Source organism: Sus scrofa, chromosome 10 (assembly GCF_000003025.6).
Source record: "Sus scrofa isolate TJ Tabasco breed Duroc chromosome 10, Sscrofa11.1, whole genome shotgun sequence".
In the NCBI taxonomy this organism is placed as follows: Eukaryota; Metazoa; Chordata; class Mammalia; order Artiodactyla; family Suidae; genus Sus; species Sus scrofa.
The window spans coordinates 25,772,050-25,786,413 of NC_010452.4; the positions used below are offsets into that span (position 1 = coordinate 25,772,050).

The 14,364-nt window shown below is 41.4% G+C and overlaps 1 protein-coding gene across 4 annotated transcripts in view; it reads left to right on the plus strand.

The window, feature by feature from the left end:
- Positions 1-14,364, plus strand: part of SLC35D2 (solute carrier family 35 member D2) — a 51,280-nt gene that overhangs the window by 33,842 nt on the left and 3,074 nt on the right. For 3 of the 4 annotated variants that reach the window (XM_021063996.1, XM_021063997.1, NM_001244362.1), the window contains 4 exons: positions 92-194; positions 1,779-1,871; positions 6,899-6,966; positions 13,777-13,855. In XM_021063996.1, the coding sequence (XP_020919655.1) occupies positions 92-194; positions 1,779-1,871; positions 6,899-6,966; positions 13,777-13,855 (343 nt within the window). Of the gene's footprint in view, positions 1-91; positions 195-1,778; positions 1,872-2,316; positions 2,421-6,898; positions 6,967-13,776; positions 13,856-14,364 lie in introns of all 4 variants that reach the window. The other variant, XR_002336107.1, reaches the window with a different exon arrangement.

Below are 14,364 nucleotides of genomic sequence, written 5' to 3' on the forward strand. Positions count from 1 at the left end.
ATTAGGGTAAGATAAAACAGACCAGAGAGCCTCAGAGGCCACATTGTGAGTTTCTGAATAATCATATGCCTTTGCGTCCCCTCTCTCCCAGTTCTGACCTTGCTTTTAACTTGGAAGGCTATATTTTCGTGTTCCTGAATGATCTCTTCACAGCAGCCAATGGAGTTTATACCAAACAGAAAATGGACCCAAAGGTACCAGATCTTCACTCCTATGGTTTTAGGCTCTGTCATCTGGCCCCTGAAATCACATGAAAAAATAGAATGAACTTGTAAAGCCAGCATGTAATTTAATTTACATATTACGATCTACACATCACTCATTTCTTTGGAATTATCTTGTTATTCCTTTTCTTGCAGTTTGGGGTGAAAACTAGATAGGAAGGGAGAAGAGGGCACTGTTTCAGATGCAAAGTCAGGATGGAGAAGGGATTATTTTGAAAGGCAAATTAAAATTAGATTTTTTTTTTTTGCTTTTTGGGCCATACCCGAGGCATATGGAGGTTCCCAGGCTAGGGATCAAATCAGAGCTACAGCTGCTGGCCACAGCCACAGCCACGACAGAAGCGAGCTGCATCTGCGACCTACACCACAGCTCATGGCAACACGGGATCCTCAACCCACCGAGTGAGGCTAGGGATCGAACCCCCATCTCCATGGATCCTAGTCAGGTTCGTTAACCATTGAGCCATAAAGGGAACTCCCTAAAATTGAATTTTTATTTTTTATCATCCTCATTAGTGACTGAGATGAAGTCGGGGGTACTATGAAAGAAGCATGGTATGAGAGTCTGGAGATGTGGGTTACAGATACAAGTTTTGCTGCTGACTTATTATTCTGAGTGGAACTTTCACTTCTCCAAACCTCAGTTTCCTCATCTGTGCAATGAGATGATTGGAACAGATAATTTATAAGATCCCGTCCAGCAGTAACCGCCTGTCCCTGTCATGGGGGCGGGCAGGCAGATAAGCTTTCCTTCCGTGTGGCTGCCCCCATGTCGGGGCTCCCAGCCCTCACCCCCACCCCAGCTGTTCTGGAAGCTCTGAAGGATGAGCCCGGCATATGTTTCTTTGTTTCAAGTTCTTTGTGTCGAGTGAGGGTGTTTGCTCTGATGGACAGGCTCATTTCTCCAAGCTGTTTTTTTATCTGCACCGTTCTTTCTTTCTTTTTTCTTTTTTCTTTTCTTTCTGCATTGCCACTTATTTTTTAATGATGGCAGTTTTACAAAACTGGGTTTGTTGCCTTTTGAGAATCACAGTATGTCACCCTTTATGGAAAGTGGTGGATATAGTCTCTTTTACAAAAAGTAAATGTATGCACAATTGGAAAAAGGAGATACCTGGCGTTTGAACCCTGCTGTTCCTCCATAGAAAGAGCAGATGTGTTTAAGGAGTTCTGTTTATATTAGCATTTTAAATGTTATTTATTTTGTTCCAGATTTCCCATTTTGAAAAAAGAACAATTGAAAATTGGAGATGGGTGGAATATCGGAGTCCATCCATCTCCATCCGTTTTATCTGTCATTTTTGGGGTAAAACACTTTTTTTTTTTTTTCTGAAATCACAGTATACTTGAAATGAAGCATATGTCAGAAGTTTGCTGAAAGTATTCCAGTACAGAACTGGTCAGAATGCATATTCCAACTCTGTAATTCCATGGTTGTATAAATAGCCCCAGGGGAAAATAAAATAAAAATAAATGGCTCTAGGAATTCTGATGCTTCATATTCCTAAAGTTGAGTGGAGTTTTCTTTTCTTCTTTTTTTTTTTTTTTTTGCAGGAGTTAGGGAAATACGGAGTGCTTTTCTACAATGCTTGCTTCATGATAATCCCAACTCTTATCCTTAGTATCTCTACTGGAGACCTTCGACAGGTAAGCTGATGCAGTCATTACATTCTTACTTAGTAGTCTTTAAAAATGTTAATATTTGGAGTTCCTGTCGTGGCTCAGTGGTTAATGAATCCGACTAGGAACCATGAGGTTGTGGGTTCGATCCCTGGCCTCATTCAGTGGGTTAAGGATCTGGTGTTACCATGAGCTGTGGTGCAGGTGGCAGACACGGCTTGGATCTGGCATTGCTGTGGCTCTGGCATAGGCCAGTGGCTACAGCTCCGATTCAGCCCCTAGCTTGGGAACCTCCATATACCACAGGAGCGACCCTAGAAAAGGCAAAAAAAAAAAAAAAAGTTAATATTTAACCTGTGATACTCGGTAACATAAAAAGTGTGTAAAGGTAACTAGGATTACATGACAGCAAGATGTGTGATATGCCCAATAATACCTTTGGCACTTTCCTTTCATTGGCTTTTATCTTTAGACCCGTCAGAAGGAGCAGAAAGTAGGCAGAAGAACCCTGGTCTTGAAGCTTTTTGAAAAACAACAACAAAAATCTGAGTTTGAATCTCACCTTCCCTTTCGCTGGTATGGGGACCCTGGGAAAGCTAATGAACTTAGAAGGGGATTTTAATCATTTAAAAACAAATTTATTTATGTATTATCTTTATGATAGCTATTTGGAAGCATACACATAAAGTAGAATAATTTAACGAACTTTCATCTACCCATCATATAGTTTCAACACTTTTTGGCATTTACCCAATCTTATTTTATCTATTCCCATCTGCTCTCACTCCTCTCCCTGCCCGCCTCCTGGAATATTTTTTTAATTTTTAAAAGATTTTTATTTTTTCCACTATAGTTGATTTATAATGTTCTGTCCATGTCCGCTCTACAGCAAAGTGACCCAGTCATACATAAACATATACATTCTTTTTCTCACATTATCCTCCATCATGTTCCATCACAAGTGACTAGATATAGTTCCCTGTGCTATTCAGCAGGACCTCATTGCTTATCCACTCCAAATGCAATAGTTTGCATCTACTAACTCCAAACTCCCCATCCATCCCACCTCTTCCCCCTCCCCCTTGGTAACCACAAGTCTCTTCTCCAAGTGTATGAATTTCTTTTCTGTGGAAAGATTTATTTGTGGTGTATATTAGATTCCATATGTAAGTGATATCATGTCCTTCTCTTTCTGACTTACTCCACTTAGTATGAGAGTCTAGTTCCTTCTAGTTCCATGTTGCTGCAAATGGCATTATTTTGTTCTTTTTTATGGCTGAGTAGTATTCCATTGTGTATATTTACCATATCTTCTTAATCCATTCATCTGCTGATGAACATTCAGGTTGTATCCATGTCTTGGCTATCGTGAATAGTGCTGCAATGAATATAGGGGGTGCATGTATCTTTTTGAATGAAAGTTTTGTCTGGATACATGCCCAGGAGTGGGATTGCTGGATCATATGGTAGTTCTGTATTTAGTTTTCTGAGGTACCTCCATACTGTTTTCCATAGTGGTTGTACTGATTTATATTCCCACCAACAGTGAAGGAGGGTACCCTTTTCTACACATCCTCTCCAGCATTTGTTATTTGTTGACTTGATAATGATGGCCATTCTGACTGGTGTGAGGTGGTACCTCACTGTAGTTTTGATTTGCATTTCTCTAATAATTAGTAATTTTTTTTTGTCTTTTGTCTTTTTAGGGCCGCATCTGTGGCATATGGAGATTCCCAGGCTAGGGGTCTAATCGGAGCTATAGCTGCCGGCTTACACCACAGCCACAACAAATCAGATCTGAGCCATGTCTTCCACCTACACCACAGCTCATGACAACCCCAGATTCCCAACCCACTGATCCAGGCCAGGGATTGAACCCGAAACCCCATGGTTCCTAGTCAGATTCGTTTCCACTGCACCACGATGGGAACTCCGATAATTAGTGATGTTGAGCATTTTTTCATGTGCCTGTTGGCCATCTTTGTATCTTCTTTAGCGAAATGTCTCTTCAGGTCTTCTGCCCGTTTTTCGATTGGGTTGTTGGTTTTTTTGCTGTTGAGTTTTATGAGTTGTTTGTATATTTTGGAGATGAAGCTGTTGTAATTTGCATCATTTGCAGCTCTTTTCTTCCAATCCATAGGTTGTCTTTTCGTTTTTTTGTTCTGCGGTTTCCTTTGCTATGTGAAAGCTGGTAAGTTTGATTAGGTCCCATCGGTTTATTTTTGTTTTTATTTCTGTTGTCGTGGGACCCCCTGGAATAGTTTAAAGTAAATCCTAGACATTACGGTATATGTCTCAAAATATTTCAAGATCTATGTTTGAATTTTGGAGGAGGTTTTGTTCTTTTGGTTCACCTGCTTACCTTATCTGCAGAGACAAAATGGTAAATTAGTAGAAGGATGGGAGACCCAGTTATGTGTGTGGAGGGGGTACCACTTAGGAAGGGTGACTGTTCATCCCATAACATCTGCAACAGCCACCTCGAAGTGTGCTGCCTCCTGCCAAATCCTAGTTCCTAGAAAGTTGCTGGATACACCACTTTAGCTTCATGTGAGAAATGAGGTATGCTGGGCAAAATCCTGGTCCAGTGTGGCCCCTGACCTCTCCCGCAAATGCCCGCCACCACTACCACTACTGGCTAGGCTTAACCCTCCTTAACTCTGTCATACATTGCCGGTTAGGGTGGGGTTCACAGCACTTCCCCCCAACCCTTCCCCTGGCCCCCCATGCAGCAGCTGCTAACCCACCACCACAAGATAGCATTTCTGTATTTAACAATCAGCATGGTTGTGTGGTGCACACTGGTTGAGTGTCAGTCCCATTTATTGCCTTTTAGGGCTTTGAATGTCTTCAGAAGGCTGTGGCTCCTGGGGACTCCTGGGGTGGATGTCAGGGTTTATTGTTCTTGCTCAGAACTACACTGTGTGTCTCTCTTCTACAGTTCCTTCCCAAGAACAGGCTTGGCAGCCACATGCCCAGGGAAGTGTTTATATTGAAAACTGTCAAGAAACACCTGTTTCAATAAAGGGTTCTCATTGTATGAAGCTGAGCCTCACTGTTAATTCAGAATATTGGACAGTAAAGCAAGCACCCCGCACGTCTCTAGCAATGGTGAACAGAGCAGAATATCTAAAAACACAACATTTATTTTTCAGCTGCCATCAACTAAACCAATCTAGGGTCAGTGACATTACATAAAGTGAAATTATGAACCTTCAATGAAGTAGCCCTAGCAGCTTGTCTCATTTCATTGTCATAAAAATGAGTTGTTCTGGAATTCCCATTGTGGCTCGATGGGTTGTGAACCGGACTAGTATCCATGAGGATTTGGGTTCGATCCCTGGCTTTGCTCAGCGGGTTAAGGATCTGGTGTTGCTGTGAGCTATGATGAAGGTCACAGATGGGGCTCGGATCTGGCATTGCTGTGGCTGTGGTGTAGGCTGGCAGCTGCAGCTCCAATTCGATCCCTAGCATGGGAATGTCCATGTACTGCAAGTGCAGCCCTAAAAAGACCAAAAAAAAAAAAAAAGAAAGAAAAACAAAACAAAATGAATGTATTTATAACTGTCAGAGAAAGCCTATAAAATGACAAAAATACAAAAGTCATAAAGTTAAAAATTTGCCTCTAATTTAAAACTATTGTATGATAAGAGATATCAAAAGAGATGAGACACTTTCTGTAATCAGTAACTGTAAAAACCCTATAGGAAAAATGATAAGGTTTTTCACTGCTAACATTGTTCTGCTCTGCATTCATTGAGCTGTCATGAATTTCCTCCAGTTGGTCACTTTTAACCATGACTGAATCCATTTCAGAGTGTGAACCAAATATAATAAAGATGAACTTATGTGATTAGGTGTGTTAGTCTGCAATATGAAATTACATTTTTTTTGCCAAGTTTGGTTTGATTGTATTAAAAGTTGAGTGATGAGGTAAAGTGAAAGGTTAACTTCTCTTGTTAATGGAAGAAATACTTTGATGAGTCATTTTTCCTGGTTGACTGAAGAGGGTCAGAGATTGACCTTGTGTGTGACTCACTGTACTGGGGGTTCATTCCTGCACCTTGGCCTTACAGTCACCAGGTCTGATAATAGCACCTTTAAAAAAAATTTATTATGGCTGATTTACAGTGTTGTCAATTTCTGTTGTACAGCAAAGTGACACAGTTATACATAAATACACATTCTTTTTCTCACATTATCCTCCATCATGTTTCATCACAAAATAGCACCTTGATTCTATCTACCTCTGATTAACAAAGTCAGGAATGCTGGCTCCTCTTATTAACAAATTAGGCCCTTGGAAAATAGTGGGTGAACTTTCTTTAGTTATTTGAATCACTCAATAAGTTCAGAGTACATTGAGTGTATTGCACTTGATGAATACAAATGCTGCAGTTGATGAATAGGGATAGGACTTTTTTTCTGATTAAGAAAACGTATTAATGGAGTTCCTGTCGCAGCTCATGGAACAAACCTGACTTGTATCCATGAGGATGCAGGTTCGATCCCCGGCCTTGCTCAGTGGGTTAAGGATCTGGCGTTGCTGTGAGCCGCATCTGCAACCTACACCACAGCTAATGGCAACGCCGGATCCCCAACCCACTGAGCAAGGCCATGGATCAAACCTACAACCTCATAGTTCCTAGTCGGATTCGTTAACCACTGAGCCACGACAGGAACTCCAAGATTTTTTTGTTTTTCTTTTTAGGGCTGCACCTGTAGCATATGGAAGTTCCCAGGCTAGGGATCAAATTGGAGCTTCAGCTGCCAGCTTCCATCACAGACAGCCACAGCAACTCCAGGTCTATTGCAACCTACACCACAGCTTGTGGCAATGCTGGATCCTTAACCCACTGAGTGAGGCCAGGGATTGAACCTACATCCTCATGGATCCTAGTTGGGTTTGTTATAGCTGAGCTACAGTGGGAAATCCTTACCCAGGAATTTTGAAACTGCATTTTCTGTTTGGAAAAGTGGTTCCTGTTCTAGCCTGTACAAATTGATAAAACCAGTGTTATTAATCTAACCATTAGTTTTCTTTTTGATGATAGGCCACTGAATTCAACCAATGGAAGAATGTTCTATTTATCATACAGTTTCTTCTTTCCTGCTTTTTGGGGTAAGAAACCATAGATGAGAAGCGTTTGTCTATGGTATCTCTTGACAAGTCAAATCAAAATATGCACTCTGTCTACCCTGGTAAAATCCCTTTGCTTGTGTTTTCTCTGACTTTTTCGGGAAAGTACCCCTCCTTTCCAGAAGAGTAAGTTGATGGGACCCTATGCTACATGTGAGCTCCAAAATAGGATGTTGCCTATTGACTTCTGAAAGTTAATTTGAACTGAAGTCAGCTACCTATCCAATTTGAATGTGCTTTTTGTCTTTGTCACAATGTCCCAAGTTTCCTGAGATCTTTCCCTCACATAAGGTTGTGGAAATAACAACACACTTTCTGTAGTGTTGTCCCTGTTATTCCCAGAGTGTTTTCTGAGAAGAGATGGTGAGGCCCATTATCTTGCCCAATAATTTTAGGCTTTTCTTAGAATTTTCCTTAGGTATACCTTCCCATTGAGAGGCTATACAGCTTGTGTCTTTTTTTTTTTTTTTTTTGTCTTTGTGCCTTTTCTAGGGCTGCTCCCTTGGCATATGAAGGTTCCCAAACTAGGGGTCTAATTGGAGCTGTAGCCGCCGGCCTATGCTAGAGACACAGCAATGCAGGATCCGAGTAGAGTCTGCAACCTACACCACAGCTCATAGCAATACCGGATCCTTAACCCACTGAGCAAGGCCAGGGATCAAACCTGCAGCCTCATGGTTACCAGTCACAGTGATCGAAGCCATTGCGAGCTTCTGAGCACATCCTTGGCTTTCAGACCAGCTGCCACTGGACTTGAGCTGTCCTCTCTCTGTGATTTGTGCTCAAGGAATGCCTCAGGGTAACGTGTGCACATCCCAACCCTTGACTCCATAGGACTCTTCTCTCAGCTCCTTTCTTATTTTCACTGCTTTCAAGTTTGCATTTCAGTCTTGTTTTTTTCTGACCACCAAACCTTTATCCGTAGTTGAAAATATAATTTAAAAATTATGACCCTTTAAAAATGTATGTGAAGATGCCAGTGAAATGGTGAAAAAGGCAGACTTTTGAGGTATGGGGAAGGACTCAGCTTTAAGAAATGCTGTTTGTAATTAAGAGTTTGTAAACAAAGCCTATCTATAATGAGATGAAATTGGATCGGTCAGGTAAACTGGATTGTGGGAGCCGTGATAATTTAATGCGGGCAAAGGTAAAATAAGTGACATTGAAGTTGACAAACTCGATTTAAAAAAGCCAGCTCTGCTAGTCTTTTGAATCTTGCCAAGAAACGACAGATAGGTTCTGGTTCATTCACACCAGCAGCTGGCACCAGCTCCCAGGCCCTGGAGGCAATTATCCTAATGTTTCTGCCCCAGTAGCAGCCTCTTTGATTCCAATGAAGCAGTAATATATTCCTTAATAGAAACACAAAAGTATCAATTTCCCCACTCTCAGCATAAAAAAAGGTTCTGTTCTTTGAACCTTTATTGTTACTGCCAAGACGTAGGGTCCAAGACAAACCAGGCTTCTGCTCATTGCTTGAGTAAAGGGGTGACAGAGACTTCAGAGTGCAGACACGCCCATCATTTTCCAACACCCCAAATTATAGTGTAAAATGGATGTTCCAGGAGAATGAATCATTTTTATCCCATGGCTCTGGCTTCCTTGGCACACCACTGAGGTCTTGGATGAGAGTGAATTCTTAGCAGAGATGAGCAAGATGAGATTACTTAAAAGCCTTTGAAATCTGAAATGAGAGAAAAATGTGGTTGGTGGGAGTATTCACGTGGCCTTTTATTATCTGAACATTTGTGTTGGATTTCTTTTATATGCTTGTACATGGAATGGTAACGAGCAACAAGGGCCTTTGAGTTCTGCTTGTGACTGCCATGAGTGTGCCATCCAGCTTTGGGTTAATCAGTTATTTTTTTGGTGTTATTTTCAGAAACAGGAAGAAACCTTTGAACAAGGGTTCTGGTCCAGGGGTTTCCACATGGGCACCGCCATCCCTTGAGGCCCTTATAAGCCAAAACACCAGCTGGCATCTGTTGTCAGAATAAATGTGTGTCATTTGTATGTGCCATTATTTTTCAAAGGTACTCAGATGATAAGTACGATTTTAAAGAGTATAGAAGGGCACAAAGCTACTGAGCATTCAGCAATGCTTTTAAAAATTATTTTATTTTTATTTATTTTTGTCTGGGAGTTTACATTTTATTTTTTTTTTATTAAAGTTGATTTACAGTGTTCTGTCAATTTCTGCTGTATAGCAAAGTGACCCAGTTATACATATACATACATTCTTTTTTTTATATTATCTTCCATCATGCTGCATCACAAGTGACTGGATACAGTTCCCTGTACTATACAGCAGGATCTCATTGCTTATGCACTCCAAATGCAATAGTTTGCATCTACTAACCCAAAACTCCCAGGCTATTCCACTCCCCCACATCCTTGGTAATATCTTTGTGTTTTTAAATTTAATTTAATTTTTTATTTTATTTTATTTATTTTTTTTTTGTCTTTTTGCCATTTCTAGGGCCGCTCCTGCAGCATATGGAGAGTCCCAGGCTAGGGGTCGAATTGGAGCTGTAGCCGCCGGCCTATGCCAGAGCCACAGCAACGTGGGATCCGAGCTGCGTCTGCAACCTACACCACTGCTCACAGCAATGCCGGATCCTTAACCCACTGAGCAAGGCCAGAGATCGAACCCACAACCTCATGGTTCCTAGCTGGATTCGTTAACCGCTGAGCCAGGATGGGAACTCCTGTTTGCATCTTTGTAATCCACAGATGCTAAAATCAAAACTGTCACGTGGAGGTTGGCATTTTTGACGTTAAAAGTGGAGGGTCTCTTAGTTCAGAAACTTGATCTTAGCCAAAGGACTGTATAGGTACATATTTGTATATAGAAATAGATTGTTTCTTAGAAAAAAAATTTTTAATATACTTTGATCCTAGTCATTTTGCAGTTAACCTCTCTAGGGACACCCTGTGGGTAGACGAAGCAGTGCAGCCTTTCTGTCAGCAGAAGGTGGCTGTTCCTGTACCAGATGTCCTCCGTCACTTAAGAGGGTTGCTGCTAATTCAGACCCCCCAGGAGGCTGCAGACAGGGACGCCTCCCCTCGCGCAGCCCAGCTGGTGGCTGAGTGTCCTGGTTGCCCACACTCATGGTGGATGGAGATTGGCCAAGGTGCTTTCACAAAAATGTAGAACGAAGAAAACATTGCATGATGAGGACACTGGAGTCGAAAATTTTAAGCAAAACTAGAACATAAAGGACATCTGTGATTGTGCTGGGTTTAAAACTGCACTCCAGTGTAGGAAGCCTGCAGGGAGCTTTTCTGTGTCCTGGAAATTAGGTTGGGCCCCTCCCATGAGCTGTAATCTCTGTTATTTTATTAGACTCTTAGCTCCTCCAGGATAGATGCTGAGGTTATATACTCCAGGCCCAGCAGAACATGGAGCCAAGTAATATCAAGTTGATGTTCATTTTATGCATGCATAGGATTATTTACCGTTCCCTAAGGCTCTTAAATTAATGTTGAATTTATTAAAATTGTAAAAAAAAAAACCCAGATTTTCTTAAGTCATTTATTATTTTTATTTAAAAAATTTTTTTTAATTGTACACTTTTTTTGGAGGGGGGCATGGTGTGTAGAGGCTTGACGTGTAATCTCAGTTCCTGGACCAGGGATCAAACCAGGCTGCAGCAGTGAAAACGCTGAGTCCCAACCAACGATCACCAGGGAAGTCCCTCTTAAGCCAATTTATAAATGCTGTTGCTGTATTTATAAAGCTAGTAATTTTTGTGTTAATAGGAATATTCACTTTCTTTCTTTTTTTTTTTTTTTTTTTGCCTTTTTGTCTTTTTGCCTTTTTCTAGGGCCACTCCCGCAGCATATGGAGGTTCCCAGGCTGGGGGTCTAATCAGAGCTGTAGCCGCCGGCCTACGCCAGAGACACAGCAACTCAGGATCCGAGCTGCGTCTGCAACCTACACCACAGCTCACAGCAACGCCGGATCCTTAACCCATGAACAAGGCCAGGGATCAAACTGCAACCTCATGGTTCCTAGTCAGATTGGTTAACCACTGAGCCAGGACGGGAAGTCCTACATTCATTTTTTGATGAATGGTTTGTTAACTCAAGTTTAGCTGATAGAAATTTCCTAAATAGTCTACTATGAATCAGTCTCATTTACATCTTAGGGAATTAAAAAAAATCAAGCATTTAAAATGTGATTTACAAATTTAATTTACATGATTTTTCCCAGCAATTCCAAGCCCTGGTGGAGCCCTAGAGAAGCTAATGGGCCAGGTTGGAGGCCTAAGCAACTCTTTGAAATCTATTAATAAACCAAACTCGACAGTGTGGTAAATCAGGGTCATTTAAACATTTGAATACCATGTACAGACTTAGATTTTCTTATTCATTTCAAATGAAAATAGCAAATTTAATATCAATTGCACATTTCAAATACAAACCACAAAGGCTGGGATGCTGGAGTCTCTAACTTATCAAATTGTTGTAATTACCTTAGTAACAAAGACATACGGTATTGTGAAGATTACAGAATTTGTAATTGAACTTATTCCTCAACTTAAGGTAAAAGCTTGATGTGCCCTATCTCTAATATTTTTTTTTTCTCTATCATCCCTGGTAATAAACAGCCAGGACAAAAGCAGTTCTTGTGTTGAATGCTTGTGATCTAGATTCTGTTACTAGCAATCAGAAGTGTGGCCCCGGACCTTAGACTGGGTGCTAAATTGCTGCAGGAGAATCTTCCTCCTGCTCAGAGGCTGAGCCTTTTCTGAGAGTACGATTCCCAAGCTCTACCTGGGATTTAGATTTAAAATCAACACATCTTTTTTTGTTTTTTGTTTTTTTGTCTTTTCTAGGGCTGCACCCACAGCATATGGAGGTTCCCAGGCTAGGGGTCCAATTGGAACTATAGCTGCTGGCCTACACCACAGCCACAGCAACACGGGATCTGAGCTATGTCTTCGACCTACACCATAGCTCATGGCAATGCCGGGTCCTTAACCCACTGAGCGAGGCCAGGGACTGAACCCGCAACCTCATGGTTCCTAGTCAGATTCATTAACCACTGAGCCACGACGGGAACTCCTAAAATCCAACACATCTTATGCTCTGTCTGTATCTTTCCAATTTTGTTCTCAGCCAGTTTGATTGTCACTCTATTAAATGTTGAAAGAGGCTACTCTTTCAACATTTAATCACCTGATCTGGTGAATGAAATTTTGCCCCCCACTTAGGTTAGAGCTAAATTAATTTCTTCCTTCCTTTTCTTTCTTTCTTTCTCTTTCTTTCTTTCTTTTTTTTGAGCTAAATTTCTTCACTACTTGAGTGACATGAATATATTTCTTTACCTCTGATTAGATTCTGCATTCTTTCCTGTGTGTGTATATGTATGTACACACACACACACACACACACACACACACACACACATTCTTGCGTGGTGCTTGGTCACAGTTCTGTAGTCATTGTGTTGACAAGTAAGGGTCAATGTTGAATGCCTGTTGAATTAACTTTGGCAATAGAGTACAGGAGGGAGTTCCCACAGTGGGTCAGCAGAAACAAATCTGACTAGCATCCATGAGGACACAGGTTCAATCCCTGACCTCGCTCAGTGGGTTAAGGATCCTGCATTGCTGTGAGCTGTGGTGCAGGCCAGCGCTACAATTCAACCCCTAGCCTGGGACCCTCCATATGCCTTGGGTGTAGCCCTAAAAAGGCCAAAAAAAAAGGGGTACGGAAGTGCTATTGGTGTGTAGAATCCATTATTTAAATTTTCTATGTCCAAAGCTAGTAATTGTTCAGCTGATTTTCCCTGCTAACACCAGTGGTTCTCAGCACTGGTTGCACATTAGAATCATTCATAGAGCTTTATAGACACCGGCGGGGGCCTCACCTTGAACCAGTTGGAGACCCTGGGCCAGGCATCGTCGAATTCAAAGTGCACCAGGTGATTCTGAGGCATAGAGAGAACTGAACTCCACTGTTGGTTTTCGGTTGCTTATATTATAGCTGTTAAACAAAAGATTTCAGATCATTTACACAAAATCTCATTGTCCTTACCTCCTTTTTTTTGTGGAAATGCTGATGAGAAATCACAGACAAAATGAAAAGGAGGAGTTCCTGTTGTGGCTCAGCAGAAATCAATCTGACTAGTGCCAATGAGGACAAAGGTTCGATCCCTGGCCTCACTCAGTGGGTTAAGGATCTGGCATTGCCTTGAGCTGTGGTGTAGGATGAGGCTAGGATCCTGCATTGCTGAGGCTGTGGCTGTGGCGTAGGTTGGCAGCTACAGCTCTGATTCCACCTCTAGCCTGGGAATCTGCATATGCCATGGGTGCAGCCCTAAAAAAGACGAAAGAAAAGAAAAGGACACCTAGAAAGTAGAAGGTTTGGCTAATGCATGACTGGACCTGTAAAAGGCTGTAGTTAATAAGGAGATGTTTTAAGATGCAGATTTTAAAATCTTTATGGTATGTTTTTCTTTTTTTATTTGTTTAAAGTACCTGTGTGTGTCACTCACTGACTTTTCTTACATTTTTTTAATTTATTTTTTGAAGTATAGTTGATTTATAATGTGCCAATTTCTTCTGTATAGCAAAATGACCCAGTTTTATATATATATATACACACACACACACTCATACATATATATATGTCTTCCTTTTTGTATGTTATCTCCCATCATGGCTTATCCCACAAGACTGGATATGGTTCCCTGAGCTATACAGTCCTGTTGACTTTTCTCAATCTGTTATTATTACCCAGCACAGTAAGGCACACACTCAAGTGTTTGCTTCCTCGCCCCAGGTTTCTGTTGATGTACTCCACAGTTTTGTGCAGCTATTACAATTCAGCCCTGACCACGGCGGTAGTTGGAGCCATCAAGGTAAGTGGTTGAAGCCTTGGAATGCACAGCCACATTGGGGACGTGACTGATTTTATTGTCGTTGTTATCAGCGCTGTAGTAAAATGGAGGCTTGTGATATTTTTGGCTGTGCCTAGATGACCCCTTCTTCTATCTTCTAATTTCCTAATCCATAAAACAGAGAGAAGACTTGCGAATTTAAAAAGGAAGAGACAAATCATGACTTTTAAATTGGGGGAGTTCCCGTTGTGGTGCAGTGGAAAAAATCTAAGTAGTATCCATGAGGTTGTGGGATCGATCCCTGGCCTCGCTCAGTGGGTTAAGGATCCGGCCTTGCCATGAGCTGTGGTGTAGGTTGCAGACGCGGCTCAGATCTGGCGTTACTGTGGCTATGGTGTATGCTGGCAGTTGTAACTCTGATTCGACCCCTAGGCTGGGAACTTCTATATGCCATGGGTGTGGCCCTAAATAAAATGAAAATAAAATAAAGTGGGGATGATGGGAAAACCAAGTAAAATAGCTGAAAAAAA